Below are 16,434 nucleotides of genomic sequence, written 5' to 3' on the forward strand. Positions count from 1 at the left end.
AAATGTGTGACCCAAACTAATAGTTTTTGAGTGTTCACTGAAGAGGCAGAGAGGAAACCCTGAGACATTGGTGGAGGGACACTGATACTGTGACTATGGAGTTGGAATATTGTATGCCTGAAATTCAACAGTATTGTAAATCATGGTACCTAATAAACTAGAAAGAAATGTTTTCTCAATTTTTTTTCTGACTCTGCTTCCTGATTCTCTGCATGATGGGAGAAACTATTCACCTAATACCTATTAGATAAGGTGCTAATATCTAACATATACAAAGTACTGACAGAACTTAACAAGAAAAAATAATCTAACCTCATCAAAAAAAGGAGAGAAAAAAATGAACACTTTGTCAAAAAGAAATAAAAATGGCCAAAAGGCACATGAAAAAATGCTCCACATCACTAATCATCAGGGAAATGCAAATCAAAACCAAAAACAACACAAATTGAGGCCCTCCCCAGAAATCTACCATTATTGAACAAACAAAGCACCCAAGTGTTTTACCACTCCACCCCTCATCATTCCCACTTTGGGAAGCACTGTCCTAGGCAGTCATTTTAAGAAGCCCCTGAATGACATTTCTGCTACTGTTGTCATTGCCTGATTTTGCATCTTAACCAATGGTGCTCAGGATTTTCTCGGGCAACACTTTTGGCAGTGCTCAGGGCTCGTTAATGTAATGACAGGGCAAGGATTGTAGGGCTTATTCAGTGCCAGGGATTGAACTGGGGTTTGCCAAATGCAAGGCAAGTTCTTAACCCCTGTACTATCTCCCCATCATTGCTTTTATGATTCTTAAACTTAGACCACCAAGTGTCTAAGTTTACTTGATGACACATTCTCCAGCCCACCTAAAAATAAAATAAAAAAAAAAAAAGAAAAAGAAATCCTGACTTAAAACCTTTAAACTCTTGAGAACGCTCATTCCCATGCCTCAGATATGTTCTGCCTCTTTAATAGATTTTTCTACTGTTACCTATATTTTCTAATCCTTGGGTTATTTTTCTCTGGAAGACAAAAGAAACAGACAAGAAAAAAGGAAAACAGGTAAGTGAATAGGGAAATCCCAACAAAAAACAGGACTCCTCCCATCCTTTGGTACTTACAATAAACACTTTTCAGGATAATCTTTCTCCTGTCTCAATCTATATTATTTAGAGACAAGAACCTCTGCAAGCTAACAGCAATCTTCGTGATACTAAACCACAATATTTGCAATCCTTGATAGCACACGCATATGTAAAACTGTAACCATTTTCTTATCAACTTTCTTGATTCTGCTCATGGGATTATTTCTCATTTCCCATTGCACCCAAATTTTTAGCTCTGCATGTGGGATCAGTGCCACTAAGAGCAGAACATCTGAATGATGTTCTATTATTACCTTTCAGCATCTGAGTTTGTCCTGGGTCAGCTGCATGCAAGACAAAGACCCTACCGCTGTGCTATTGCTCCGGCCCCAATAAAATTTACTTTTAATGAAGTTAGATTCTCCTTGCCACGAACTTTAAAATATAACTCTTTGGGGAAATTAAAATAAAATCTTTAGAGCAACAACCCAAGAGATGAGGGCTGGGGAATGTTAAATGCATCCTGATGTCTAGTAGTGAGACGCTGTGAACGAGAGAGTATGGACAGAATTATTTCTGTTAATAACCTTTGTCTCATAGTTTAGAAACTACTTAGATGATTAACAACTTGACATTGCTCCCTAAGATTCCCATGTTTTGAAATTTTTCTGGAGAATTTAAGTGCATATTAATGCACTTAATGCATGAGAATTGCGAGTTCCAAATGAAGCTGTCCCTGTTTTATCAAAGCCTTGACTTGGAACCGTAAACTTTCAGAAAAACAGACCTCAAAGACTCTTTTGTTTGTTTGTTTTTCTGGCCACACCCAGTGACGCTTAAAGGTTACTCCTGGCTCTGTGCTCAGATATTGCTCCTGGCTTGGGGACCATATGGGATATTGACTATTGAACCGAGGTCCTTCCTGGGTCAGCCATGTGCAAGGCAAACGCCCTACCACTGCACACCACTGTGCTATTGCTCTGGCTCCAGAAACGTAATGATTCTTTATCTCATAATTTTACCTAGGATTTGGTCTGATGGATAATAATACAGTCTTCTGTGTTTTTCAGACTATCAAATACAGCTATACATAGCTATGATCTCATTTAAGCAATGTCAGTCATCCCTATCTTCATTTTAAAGACAATGAAATTGAGATTCAGAGTTAACTAATTACCATATTTTCCAGCGTATAAGACTTTTTAACCCATGAAAAACTTATTAAAAGTGGGGTGTCGTCTTATATGCCAGTGTACAGCATGCTGAAACTTACTCCAGCTTCAGGGATGAGTGATATGCCCACCTTCTTACTGCCACATCCCATCCAGCTGCCAGGTGTCATCACTCAGTCCTTTTCATATCCTGATTCATCTCATCCAGCCTCCGGGTATGCAGCTTTTCCAGTGCTCAATCCTCTATTCAGCTTTTATGGGACACAGAGGAGGCACTTTGTCTCCCTCTAGCTGTCCTATTAATCACTGCACCCCAGTCAGCTGCTTGGAGGAGCCCCCTCTCCCTGCTCTCAATATAGATCACAATTAAAAAAATCACAGTCACTCACTACAAATGACAAATGTAAAATGATTGTTGTCACTCCAAAGTCTAGCTTTATTAAATATATACTGTTAATCTTTGAGGGGTCTTCTCTTTTTCTCTTACGTTTTTAATTTCCATTTGGTTTACATTAAAAGAAAGGTAGTCTTATACAGCGAATATAGCCCAACCCTATATTTTAACAGGAAAAAGTACGGAATTGTCTTATATGCTCAGTCTTCTCATACACTGGAAAATATGGTACTTGTTCAAATTCATATAATCTGTAAGTAGGGACACAAAGAGAACTTGTATCCTTTGGCTCTGAATTGGTCTTTCCCTTTGACCAGATTGTGTAGGATGCAGCATTTATTTGTCAGTCATTTGATCTGGACTTAAACTTGATAATTTTCTTGTAATCAGCAGGACTTTAAATATGAAATGAAATGTTCAGAATACTTGATTATCATCTGTTAAAAAAAGAATATTAGTATCTATCTGTAATCTCCATCAGGTAGAGCAAACAAAGCAAGCATTAATTTTATTTACTTATTTATTTTGTCTTTTGGGGCACCACACTTGGTGGCACTCAGGGGTTACTCCTGAATCTGCTCTCAGAAATCGATTCTGGCAGGCTTGGAGGACCATATGGATGCCTGGAATAGAACCCAGGTCGGCTGTGTGTAAGGCAAACAGCCTACCTTTGTACTATCACTCGGTCCCAAAGCAAGCACTTTAATGCCTGGAATGCTGCAAGTATTTAATGCATGAACACTTAGAAAAAGTTCCTATTCATGAACCTTTGGGGAAATGATGTATCAGGACCATTTCTGTTTAGTCAATGATAAATCATATTTTCTTTATTTACTTTTAATTTATGAAACTACCTCCTGTAAAATGTATATAGGTAGGTGTGTGTTCATGAATTTACCTGTGCATATCTTTGGGGTACATCTGTACAGTGTGGCCACAGATGCATGTATTGGGGTACAGCAGTGGTTCTCTATAGTCCTAACCTATGTGAAACAGACAATCTTGGAATATGTGTCTGCTTCAGATAATTAAAAACAAAATTGCATATTTCCTTGGCACCCAGATGGGCCCAACTCAACACTGAGATTAAGAATAAGTTTTGTTCTCTAAAAATTTCTGTGTGATACCTGAATTTCCCAGCTTGATGACGTCCTAGAGGGTTCTAGAGGGCATGGGAGCAGGCTCCAAGCAGTGCTGGGGGAAAAGGGTTCCACCAGCGATTTCAGGTGCTCAGGAATATTAGAATCAAATCCTGGTCAGGCACGTGCACCTAATCACTGTACCATCTCTTGGACCCTGGGCAACACCCATTATTATCGATACAGAAGTAGCATTAATTTCATGTATACTTTATTTACAATTAATTATTTTCTGAAATACTTTAGGATAGACTTGATTAAAATAATTACATAAACAATAACTGTATTTGTTACATAGAGCACAGAATAATTTAACACTTTATAAATATATATCATTGATGCACAAATGGAAGAAAGCACCCTTTCCAAAAGCAGTACAGTAACAATTGAATTTGGCTAGGTAGCACTTTAAAAAATGACCATGAGGTGGCGATATGGCAAATAGATTAAGTATACGTCCATCATTATGGCATTAAATTCCTTTCTTTAAATATAGAAGACTACTATTCAACATGAAGTAGAAGTATATTTCTCAATTTAATGTTATCAACTAAGAGCAAGTTCTTTGATCACAGATTCATAAGTCATTCAAGAACTATGTTTCACTGGGACAGTGTTGGTTAAAAAGTCCAAGAAGTCAAAAATTCACTAGACTAAACATAGGGCCATAGGTACCATTTTATTTCATATCAGTCTGCACTATATAAGGACCATAGTTTTTCATTGTCCTCACAGAATTGTTAGTCTTAAAAAGTCCTAAAAAGTTAGATCAACTTCCAGTTTATTTAAAGAATTGGTATTTCTGTTACATTTGTCTGCTTTTACAGCAATGAAGGTCATATAAACATCAGAACAGGAATTCACGTTTAAATTACATGATACAAACATGCACACATTTCTCTTGATTTTACTTCATATAAATATATAAATAACTAAAGTGCATGGAAACACATCTGTATATGAATACAGAAGAGTTTGTTTATATACACTTATGGAGAGGAATAAACTCACACATTTGTAAAATATATAGTTATATATAATCAAAACATCTGTCAGGCAGTATTTGCTCATTCTAATCAAGATTGAGACTATGGGAACAGATTCTAGCTTTTCCTTATATACAATGAGAGGTGCAATTTTAATGATAAATTTTATAACAATTTTTGAAAATATTAGAACTTTTATTGGTTAATATGCTATGATCCTGAAAGAGGAGTGCAAGTCAAATGCTAGTGACTTTGATTCACTACAAATTGCTTACTACTATAAATTCTAGCACTGAAATAAATACCTTTCACTATATGTAAAAGGATATGTCCTTTTCTACTAGGGTAGATTTAATGCATTAGCAAACTATATAATTTCACTTCCTACATTTAGTTTTCTAATGTATAATTTTCCAAAAGGTTTAGGGAAAACTATTTTTTATTTAATAGAGATATTCCAGTATGCTAGTCATATATCTCACATCCATTCCAATTAGAATGTGCAATTTAGCCTAGATCAGAGCAAATTTATTTTTCTCTTTGTTTATTATAAATCTGTTATTTATCTCTTTCTATTGTAAACTTTTCTATAAAATATTATATGTTGCAAGTTCAGTATCAATAACAAATGAGTTGTTACTTTTAGAGACATGGAACCAAAATTCTGCTCAAACTTTTGATAATCATAGATAGGGCTTAAGCTAAAGTAAGTACTTTAAATACTTCTTACTTAAGTCATTTTATTACTTCTAATGATACTCTCTTTTCTTTGGTTAGTTGATATTCATTGGCAACCTATTGTAAAATTTAATTACTCTGCACTGAACTAAACTTGTTTCTTTCTTTCTTTTATTTATTTTTTTTAAATTTCCAACCCACTCTCCCCAAATTTGTATACTGAACTGACTTTCAAAATAAGTCTGTCAATGTTTTTTAATTTGGATAAAAGGACCATTTTAATTTGGGTTTTTACTTTAAAGGGAAGATCTTTTAGTCAGGAATGTGGTTCAGTGTGGTTCAGTTGTGTGAAGCTCTGGGTTTGATCCCTAGCACCATGTAAACACATTAGGCAAACAAACATCTAGTTTTGAAGATTTTTATATCACCCTCACCCAGAAATTTCTTTAGAAATAGGAAACACACAAATAATGACTATAAAACAAAGTTGAGTCAAGTTTAAATAGGTAAAATAAATTGATCTAAAAGCATCAATTTATCTGATGGGTACAATGGGAAAATCGGCATTTTATAGAGATGTACTGTCTTACTGCTGTCAGTAGCCAGAAAACCCAGCCTGTTCCTCAATCCTGATACATTTATGTCAATACTGCTTACTAGCTCAAAAGAGCGCATGCACAATGCAATCATTAAAGAGCAAGTTACCAAGTACCTCTATGTGGTGCTTTGTAGAGAAGAAACTTCTAGAAATGCATCTGTTATGTTAAATTATCCTTTTGATCATTTACATAGTTGAACACACACTAAACAAGATCACATTAGAAATTGAAAATAATGCACAATTGAAGAGAAATAGCAATAGGTCTTAAATAACATTTGTTTTTTGTTCTGTTTTCATATTATATATATATTTTTTTTTTACTTCTGAGAAAACTCGAAAAAATACCAATTTTGAAATATCTCAAATTTGCGTCTATGAAAAAGCAGGAATGAAAACCATTGTCAAGTATTTAATTTCATTATCTTAATACAATATGACATTGTTTTAATGTCTTTTGTTGTTCAAAATATGTAACATTTTCAAGAAAAATTTTAATTTAAGAAACCAATATAGTTAGCTAATTTAATTTGTCACTATTAGCAGCTATTTTTATTTACAGCGAACCACTCATGCCATCATCAATAACATAGTAGCAAGGTTTCCACTTGAAAAGATATTTATTACTTTAAATTTATTTATATCCTCATTATAATTGCACAGTAAAAGCTAATTATCTTAAAGACATACCATTTACAATATTAAAAGTAAGTATCATAAGCTCACAGCTGAAATGCTGTCAGAATATTTGGAAATGCACACCTTCTGGCGTTTAACCCTGCTTTTCACTGATGGAAGAAAATGAGGCATATAGCTATCGTGATGGGCTCCACTATGCCCACCTAATATGCTTGTCTCTTTTTCTTTCTTTCCCTACCCCACCATGGATGAAAGGTTGCTCAAAGTGCCCTTTCTGGTTGCTATGGCAATAAATATCACACACAGCTAATCTTTTCATTCACTATGCTGCTATTGTCCACTGGAACATCTTCTGAAGGTTGTTTTCCTAGAGTAACCATAGAACAGTCATTATCTGTTGTTTTGTCATCGTTTGAATTCGTATTTTGTCCTGTCTGGAGTTGACTAGACTTGTAGGCCAGCGTTGGTATAGTGTTTACTAAAATTAACTGCAGTGGCTTTTTATTCTCCTTGTACTGACACTGAATATATCTTGAGAAAGCGGACCTATATGTCTTATTGAACAGTGTGTACACCAGTGGGTTGACAGCAGAGGAGAGGTAACCAATCCAGACGAACACGTTGAGCAGGGCTCCGATGACATCCTCATTACAGGACTCTTTGCAGATGACGGCCATGATGTTGGTAATGAAGAAGGGGCACCACATCACCACGAACAAAAAGAAGACGATGCCCAGCACCTTGCAGGCTTTCTGTTCATTGCTGATGGACTGCATAGTCCTTCTGCCATAGGATGCTGACTCCCTGTGGATGGACCGCTGGAAGAGCTTTTCTGAAGACAGGGAACTTTGAGGAAGGAAACTGAAAGAAGATAATTTGCCCCGAGTGCCAAGATCACTTACACACAAAGTGGCTTCTTTCTGGAGTGACTTGATAGTCAGGAAGTAGGTGATCACCATGATGGTTAAGGGAATGAAGAATGATACAAAAGAGCCAATTAAGACGAAGTTGTCATCAGCGAGTAAGCAGCTTCCTTCCTTAAAGACCTTGGAATCATCCTGTAGTCCAAAGACAGGTATTGGCATGGATATACCTGGAAGTGGACAGAAAAATGAAATAGGGATTTTTAAAGAAATGAGTACATGAAAATAAAAGCATGGCCATAAATGGTGGGTGTTTAAAGGATTTTATACCAACATTGGTTAAAGAACTTAACATATATTTAAAACTTTTTTTAGTTGTATTGATTTATATTTGGTTTAAAATACTATATATGTATTTCTGGAGTATATCTTTATACCTCTATCAATATATAAATGTTCACATAGCTTCACTTTACATACTACCAAAAGTTTAATACCACTTTTCTGATTCTCCCCATTCTTTACTACAGTATTTGATATATGTTTTTAATAGTAATTTAAAATTCCCTTAGACTTACTGATTTGTTTATTAAGTATATGTTCTATCATTCCTTATATTTGTCTATAAAATATTTTATTTACCAATAAATGCACTAAATATAGCTTTTATTTTTTACAGAGTATTTTTATTAAACATTAATTGAAGAAAATATACATAGAGAGCACAAAATAAGCATTGATGTCACTACTTAGAAATAACTGCCTTAATCATTTGGCACATTTTATTTTACAAGTATATGCATACGTACCGTGTGTTCACCACTTATATATAATTAAAAAATTTGGATTCTATTTCATAAACAGTCCTGTAATTTATTTTTAATTAACATTAAATAATAAGCATGGTTTATAACAAAGACTTTATGATATATAAGCAATGTTATTTCTAGGAAAATGCAAAAAAGGAACAATAATAAAAATGTGTATTGTTGCTAGATACAGGCAGCTATAATGTATATTTTCTATAGTTTCTTCCATTTCTGAGCTTAAAAAAAATTTCTGTCTGGAAAATAATTTTCAGACATCAAAATATTCAAATGAAAACTATTTTATTATGGAACTATTTATTTGTTTTTCTAAGTGATGAATTATTATCATTACTTTTAGTCATGATACACACAAAATATTAGACCTACCCTAAAGGTATATAATTTTGTTATGAAATTTTGGGTGTGCATTTTTCTGATTAATACAAAGATGGTCATTACCTTGAACATCTTCTGTCCTAAGTGTTTATGACCTAGAGACATTATTAAGTAACAAATATTAACTAATCATATTATGCACTCACTATAAAACGCCAAGTTCTTTAATCATTTTATATTCAGAATAATGTCCCTATTTGTGGGGAAAACACACACACACACACATGCAACTTTAGAATCCTGTTACTAGTGTCTCAGCGATAAAGAGCCACCTTAAAGAAGTGTGGCAATGATATATAAAATGTGTATTGTATGGGCCCGGAGAGATAGCACAGTGGTGTTTGCCTTGCAAGCAGCCGATCCAGGACCAAAGGTGGTTGGTTCGAATCCCGGTGTCCCATATGGTCCCCCGTGCCTGCCAGGAGCTATTTCTGAGCAGACAGCCAAGAGTCACCCCTGAGCACCGCCAGGTGTGGCCCCAAAACAAAACAAAACAAAAATGTGTATTGTACCTTAAAGGAGTGAGAGCACCAGCAGATGCTTTGGAAGGAAATCCTTAAATTAAAAGGACAACTCAAACTGATTGGGCATTTTAATGACTTTATTCTCTTCAAATATAACAATGGAAAAATCTGAAAAGCTTTATAAGTCATTCTTTTCTCAGAGTCCCAAGAAAGGAAGTCAGCAGATAGAGTAAAAATATATTATTGCATTATATATACAAGAGGAGAAGAATTTTGTTTTGGAGACATGCCCAACTTTGTTCAGGGATTATTTCTGTCTCTGCACTCACAGATCACTAACTAACTGGTGGTGCTCAAAGGACCAAATGGAATATCAGGCAGCTGCCTGAGGTCCTCCTATCTCTTCAGCCTAGGGAGAAGACTTTTGACGTCAAAGAAGCAAAAGAGCGTTATATAGACTTTGTGAGTACAATATGTAGTTCGCAAACATGCTCTTACCAGAAGAGAAGATGCTGGCTGACATCTAAGGCTGAGGTCACAGCCATCTCTGCTGCATTTTCTGGCAGCTTTTTTTTTTTTTTTTTATAATAGATGCTTTTGGAGGCCTAACATCCTCTCACTTGGGATTTCTGCATATAAAGCATTTTACTTTATGAACAGGCAGTAGCTTGAGCTTCGTGACTAGGCATTTGTTCATTAATTCTTTTCAAAATATGGAAAGCAGCCATCAAAATTCAATATCAGTATTGGATCTTTGACGCAGACTATGAAATGAATGAAATACTTGGATGGATGAGAGGTTTACATCTTGTTTTAGTTTATATCCTTCTCACTCTTTACTCTTCAGCTAATATTCTACCTTAGTGCAGCCTGGGAAAATGGCTTTAACTCTGAAACCCTGACTCAAAGACAAGCTTTATTCTTAATCCTCCATTTTCACGCTGAGTAGCAAGAAGGGATGTACTGCTAAAACAGTTTTTCCTTGAGAAACAAAAAGGCTGCTTTACTGGGCAGAGCTCCTTTCCAGGGGCTTAGGCGAAGCAGGACATGCAGTGGAAAGAAATAGATTTCAGGGCTCCTCTGATAAAGAGCAGATTTAGTCTAATATCTTAAACTTTCCCTGGAAATACTACTTTACCTTTACATTTGAACTCATACTTATTTTGTTTTTCCTTAATGGCAGAAAGCAATATAAATGCAGACCACAAGAGAGACTGCAGGATGATATGGAGTGATTATTTGAGCACCTGGGGATAGAAATCACACTCTTCATGCACAGAGTAAAGACAAGAACTACTAAATTCCTTATAATCTGTGATCTGCTTACAAAGTTGATGTACATAAAAGTCAGAATGTCACTTTACACATAAAAGTGTAAATGCCAGGTACACAAAACATTGTTTTAGGTTGATCCAACCTATGATAACTTTCCAATATTTTTTTTACATACACTTACTCATTATCAAGTTATTTTTTTCAAGATTGTGAAAATAACCCCACTATTACTATCTTGTTAGGGCCACACCTAGCAGTGCTTAGGGTTTACTCTTAGCTCTGTGCTCAGGGATCATGCTGGTGATGCTACAAGAACCACATATCATGCTAGGGATCAAACTATGGTCATTTGGTGCAAAGTAAATGCCTTAGTCTATGTTTCTGGCCCTGCTTTACTTATAGAGTATGTAAACACACACTTTCACTCTCTCACTGTCTCTCTCTCTCTTACTCTCTCTCTCCCCTCCATGGCTAACATTTTTCAGCTGGATTTATATAGTCCTCTGTAGTTCTCCTGGATGTACTAAGGAGGTCACAGATACCGTATTTGCCAGCGTATAAGATGACTGGGCGTATAAGACCACCCCCTAATTTTGCAGTTAAAACATAGGTTTAGGCCTATATTCGCTGTATCAGACAAAAGTTCTTGTGCTGCATGTGCTGCATGTGTTCCTGTGCTCATGTACCACAGTGAGCCAATCACAACAAACAAAGGCTCAAAAGTTATACTGTAATAGACTTCCTTTCTGACTGGCCAAATCTGAGCAGGCTTTTGACAGTGTAGATTCGGTACAGAACATTGTCTAATTTGCATGCATAAAAAGCCTGCTTGGATTGGCTGAGTAAGAGAGAGTCGGTTCAAGCAGCCTTGCAGTGATTGATGCAGGATCAAGTTGGAAAATTTGTTTTGTGGCAATATTCAGACAATTTTCGCTTAGCGGCATATTGAAACATTTTTCGGGATATACTCAGCGTATAAGACGATCCCCGATTTTCAGTTGACTTTTTTTTTGTTTCAAAAGTCGTCTTATATGCCGGAAAATATGGTAAAACGTGTATAAATGCAGTCATGAGACTATTAGGACATAAGACGAGTAGGACACAGAGGTCACTAAAAGAAGCCAACAGGTAGATCAGCATCAAAAGAAAACAAGGTAAGAAGGGGACCATGGTCAGAAAAATGTTGAACATATTGCTTAAGACCTTGATACTCACTTTATAATATTTTCTTACTTTATTTTGGGGGTGGGGGAAGGGTTGGGCCACATTTAACTGTGTTCAGGATTTAATCCTGTCTCGGTGATCAGGGATAAGCTCTGAATACAGGATAAGTACTGAACCTAGTGGGGCATGGGGAAATGAACTAGGGTTGGCAGCATGTAGAGAAAGCAACTTAACTTTTATACTATTTCTTCAGCTTTTTATTCTTTCATTCTTTAATCTCAATGTCAAAATATTCTCTAGTCAGACATTGGAGGTCAGAGAGCTTTTAAAATTATGAATCTTTATAAACTACACCTATATGACTTTTTTTGTAGCAGGCATTCTATACTTTGGCTGCATAATAGAGTCACCAGAAGAATTTTTCTTAAATTATATTGTTTGGGCTAGATTCCCAGAGGTTCTGATATTAATGCATAAAAGATATTATTGTTCAGTAGAATCATATGGATGCTTTTTTAAAAATTCCTTTATATAAGCTCTGTGGATACAAAATTGTTCATTGTTGGGTTTCAGTCATACAATGTACAACATCCTTCACCAGTGCACCCTTCCTGTCACCAATGTCTCCTATTTCCCTTACACACCCACCTTCATCCATGTCTATCTTTAGCATTTTGCTTATTCTCACCTCTGTTTCATCTCTCTTTTCTTGTTGATACTATGGTTTGCATTACTTTTAATGCAGGGGTGTGTTGTATGTCACTTTCTATGGATATTTTTTAATTATCATTATTTAAACACTGATTACAAATATAATTGTAGATGTATGATTACAGTCATGTAAAGAACACCCCCCTTCACCGGTGCAGGATTCCCACCACCAATTTCCCAGATCTACCTAATCCCCACCCCACCCACACCTGTACTCGAGACAGGCTTTCTTTTTCCCTCATTCATTCACATTGTTATGATAGTTTTCAGTGTAGTTATTTCTCTAACTGCACTTATGACTCTATGTGGTGAGCTTCATATCATTAGCTGCACCTACATGGGAAGATAGGGGGAAGTAAGGGTTGGGACTGAGGCAGAAAATATTAGAAATTAGCTTTGTAGGGCAGTATCAAGGTCACAATACAAGATGGATATTATGGATATATAAAATATATGCATACAATATTATCAATATGAAAACAAGGAGAAAAAATTTCCAGTGACTGTCCCAACATAAACCAGTACTAGAATGGCCCACCCTCCTCCCAGAGCGCATTCCCATTAGTGTAGGGAGAGGTAAGGGGAAAGCCTGTTGACCCCTATAGAGTCCACCTAGACCAGCGCCCAGAGAAGACCTGAAGTCTAGGGGAGAAAAACCCTATACCTGGCAAGAGCTGGTCTCCAGAATCAAGAAGGAAACCGAAAGCCAGATGTCTGCCCACCCTCCTCCCAATGCACCTCCCTCCTGGAGTACAGAGGGAGGGGGGAAGCCTGAGGACCACTAAGAGTCCACCTGAACCCACTTCTGGCCATCTGAGCTGGCACCCAGGGAAGGCCTGGAGCCAGGGGGAAAAGACAAGGATGGCTAGGGGCCTGCCAAGCCTCTAGCACTCCCCAGGCTAGGGAGGAAGGCTCTGGTATGGGACCTCCCCAAACCCTATAACTGGCAAGAGCTGGTCTCCAGAATCAAAGAGGAAACTGGAAGCCAGATGTTTCCCTTCCCTCCTCCCCATGCATCTCCCCCCTGGAGTACAGAGGGAGGGGAAAAGACTGAGGACCACTAAGAGTCCACCTGAACTCACTTCTGGCCATCTGAGCTAGCACCCAGGGAAAGCCTGGAGTCAGAGGAAAAAGACAAGGACAGCTGGGGGCCTGCCAAGCCTCCCATCACTCCCCAGGCTAGGGAGAAGGGCTCTGGTATGGGGCTTCCCCAAACCCTATACCTGTCAAGAGCTGGTCTCCAGAATCAAAGAGGAAACCGGAAGCCAGATATCTGCCCGCCCTCCTCCCTATGCACCTCCCCCCTGGAGTACGGAGGGAGTGAGGAAGCCTGAGGACCACTAAGAGTCCACTTGAACCCACTTCTGGCCATCTGAGTTGGCACCCAGGGAAAGACTGGAATCAGGGGAAAAAGACAAGGATGGCTGGGGACCTGCCAAGCCTCCCAGCACTCCTCAGGTTATGGATAAGAGCCCTGGTATGGGGCCTCCCCAAACCCTATACCTGGCAAGAGCTAGCTGTTTCCTACTTTTTAGATTATTAGAGGAGCCATCTTATTTTCTGTAAATATGGGGGTATACTGCAAAATTACTCCATTAGTAAGGCTGTAGATTGCTTCTTACAATGTGCAGAAATGGAATTCAGGGTTTATAAGATAATTGTATCTGTGGCGCTTCGCACCACAGCTGCGCTTTTCAGGTGTGGGTCCTGGAGAGATTATAGTCCTTGGTGTCTGTAGGCTGGCTCAGCAGAAAAGAGGCAGAGAGCATGGCCGCTGTTCTTTATAAGTCTCTGGGTTCCCAACCACATGGCAGGAATTGGCCCCACCTTCATTGGGTGGGGACATCTTACTGGGTGTGGGTCCTGGAGAGATTATAGTCCTTGGTGTCTGTAGGCTGGCTCAGCAGAAAAGAGCTCTATGGTTATTTTTATTAAAATAAAAGAGCATCTGGGTAAACATCTAATATACAACTTCAGTTGTATTAATATACAGTTACAATTCTGAGTTAAGAATTCAGAATGAATTGTGTTGATAGCTTTATTAATGTGTATTTTTAAAATAAAATTAAATGAAATGATATTTTACATATTCATCCTTTGTTTTAATTAAATTTGTCACTTTCCTCATCAGCTTATGCTAACTTCCTAAAAGTACTAACCTTCCTCTAGTTCATCGCCATTTTGTACATAAGTTACCTAAAAAAAGTATATAGTTGATATATATAGTATATATATATAGTTGATATATATAATATATATGTGTATATATATAGTCCTCAACCAACAGCCACATGCAAGGCAAATTTCCTACGGCTGTGCTACCACTCTGGCCCCACGAGGTCACACTGTTAAGTCACAAATCCTTGTTTCAATTCTCTGGCTGTTGTGCCCATGTCTCTAGAAAGGAATTAAACCTGTCTCATTCCTATTGAATATATGATACCATATCCAGGAATGAGGGAATTTCTCAGTTTTGCCTGGAGATATTTGATGCCATCTCTTTCCCTGAAATGGATTACTGATCAGTTGAAGTTCTGGAATTTCTATGTAGCAGGAGTGGCAGCTGGTTGAGTATGGAAAAGTGAGCCAGCCTGCCCAGTGGCTGCATAGGTATTTTATTCTGCAAGATTATTTGGGAGAGTTTATTGGCGTTGCAGTTCCCCAATTATATTCTATATGTCTTTCAAGACCCATTTTCATGATATATTTCTTTCAAGATACCTGCAGTAGAAAACCTTCCTGAAGTTGTTTTGTAGTAGAGTATGTTTATCCATTACTTTACATAGTTACTTCACAACATGCTTAATTGCATTTCTAATATATTAGAATTTCCTTTAGAAATATTATTTTAGGGACCACTGCAATAGTGTAGCGGGTAGAGTGACTTTTTCTTGCTTGTGGGTTCAATCCGTGGCATCCATTATAGTCCCCCAAACCTGTCAGGAGTAATTTCTGAGTGTAAAGCCAGAAGTAACCCCTGAGTACCTTTGAGTATGGCCAAAAGAAAAAAAAAGTCATTTTAGACACAAACTGATCATCACATCCACAGCAGGGATAATTTTCTTGTATTTAATGCAAGTCATTCCACTTATGCATGTAGTTGTTCTTATATCATGAACATTTTCTTATGAGACTGGCAAACAATGAATGAAAAGGAGACAAAAAGGAGAGACATAGTTTAAATTTACAGACAGCTTGATTTTACTAAATTATTTTGCAGTGCGTCCTTATCTATCTGCTGGGAAAGCACAGTAAATGAGGCTATCAGTTAGTCACAAAGCTCAGATAGAGGGAAGCAGGACATTTGTTCATTACTTAAAGTGTAGATTTTTCTGATAAACCATCAATGAGTTGACCATCTTGACAACTAAAGTCACAAGAGACAAGATCAGAGCTTGCATGGGAATTTGGAGCCCTGGGCTTATTCCTGTCTGATCTGACTTATAACCCAAATTGAGATCTGTTGTATTTCTCAAAGTTCTTTTTTGGGGTAAGTTAAACAAGTATGTTTTGGGAAACTAGGACATGAGGGAGTAGGGAAAGCACAGAAAGTGTTAACACAGGGTACAGGCTTGTGTCCTGACACTCAGTCACTTTCTGGAGCACCTTAGGCTGCTCAGTTTCATTAACTGATTAATAAGTTAATTAATTTGTCTACACTTGGTTGTGCCCAAGTGCTATTTCTGGCTGAAGAATATTCTGTGCTCAAGAATAATCCCTAGTGGTGCTCAGGACAGGGGTCAAATTGGGGTCATTGGCTGCAAGTCAAATGCCTTCACTCTGTACTTTGTCTCCACCTTTCCCCATGCTGCTCCATTTTAAAGCACCTATCAGTAAGACAGATAATAAAAGAGGCTTCCCTAATTTATGTATAATATACTTAAGAAAGCAGTGCAGATATATCTGAGCCATTTCAGACACTTTTATAAGTGCTTACAATTTACTTAGCACTGTGAAATCCATGAAAGACCTTTGAAAATATTTTTGAAGTTGTAATTGTAATGCACAAACTAGGGGCACAAACATAAAGCAGTGAGACCACACTGCCACACAGATGAGCTGAAAAGGCAGGACAG

General features: G+C 37.3%; 1 protein-coding gene across 2 annotated transcripts in view; it reads right to left on the bottom strand.

Moving 5' to 3' along the window:
• Positions 1-6,382: 6,382 nt before the first annotated feature.
• The window catches only part of HTR2A (5-hydroxytryptamine receptor 2A), a 68,037-nt gene continuing 57,985 nt past the window's right edge, over positions 6,383-16,434 (bottom strand). For both annotated transcript variants that reach the window (XM_049778799.1, XM_049778798.1), the window contains exon 3: positions 6,383-7,769. In XM_049778799.1, coding sequence (XP_049634756.1) covers positions 6,973-7,769 — 797 coding nt within the window. In that variant the 3' untranslated portion in view covers positions 6,383-6,972. The remainder of the gene's footprint in view (positions 7,770-16,434) is intronic.

Source organism: Suncus etruscus, chromosome 8, assembly GCF_024139225.1.
Source record: "Suncus etruscus isolate mSunEtr1 chromosome 8, mSunEtr1.pri.cur, whole genome shotgun sequence".
Classification (NCBI taxonomy): Eukaryota; Metazoa; Chordata; class Mammalia; order Eulipotyphla; family Soricidae; genus Suncus; species Suncus etruscus.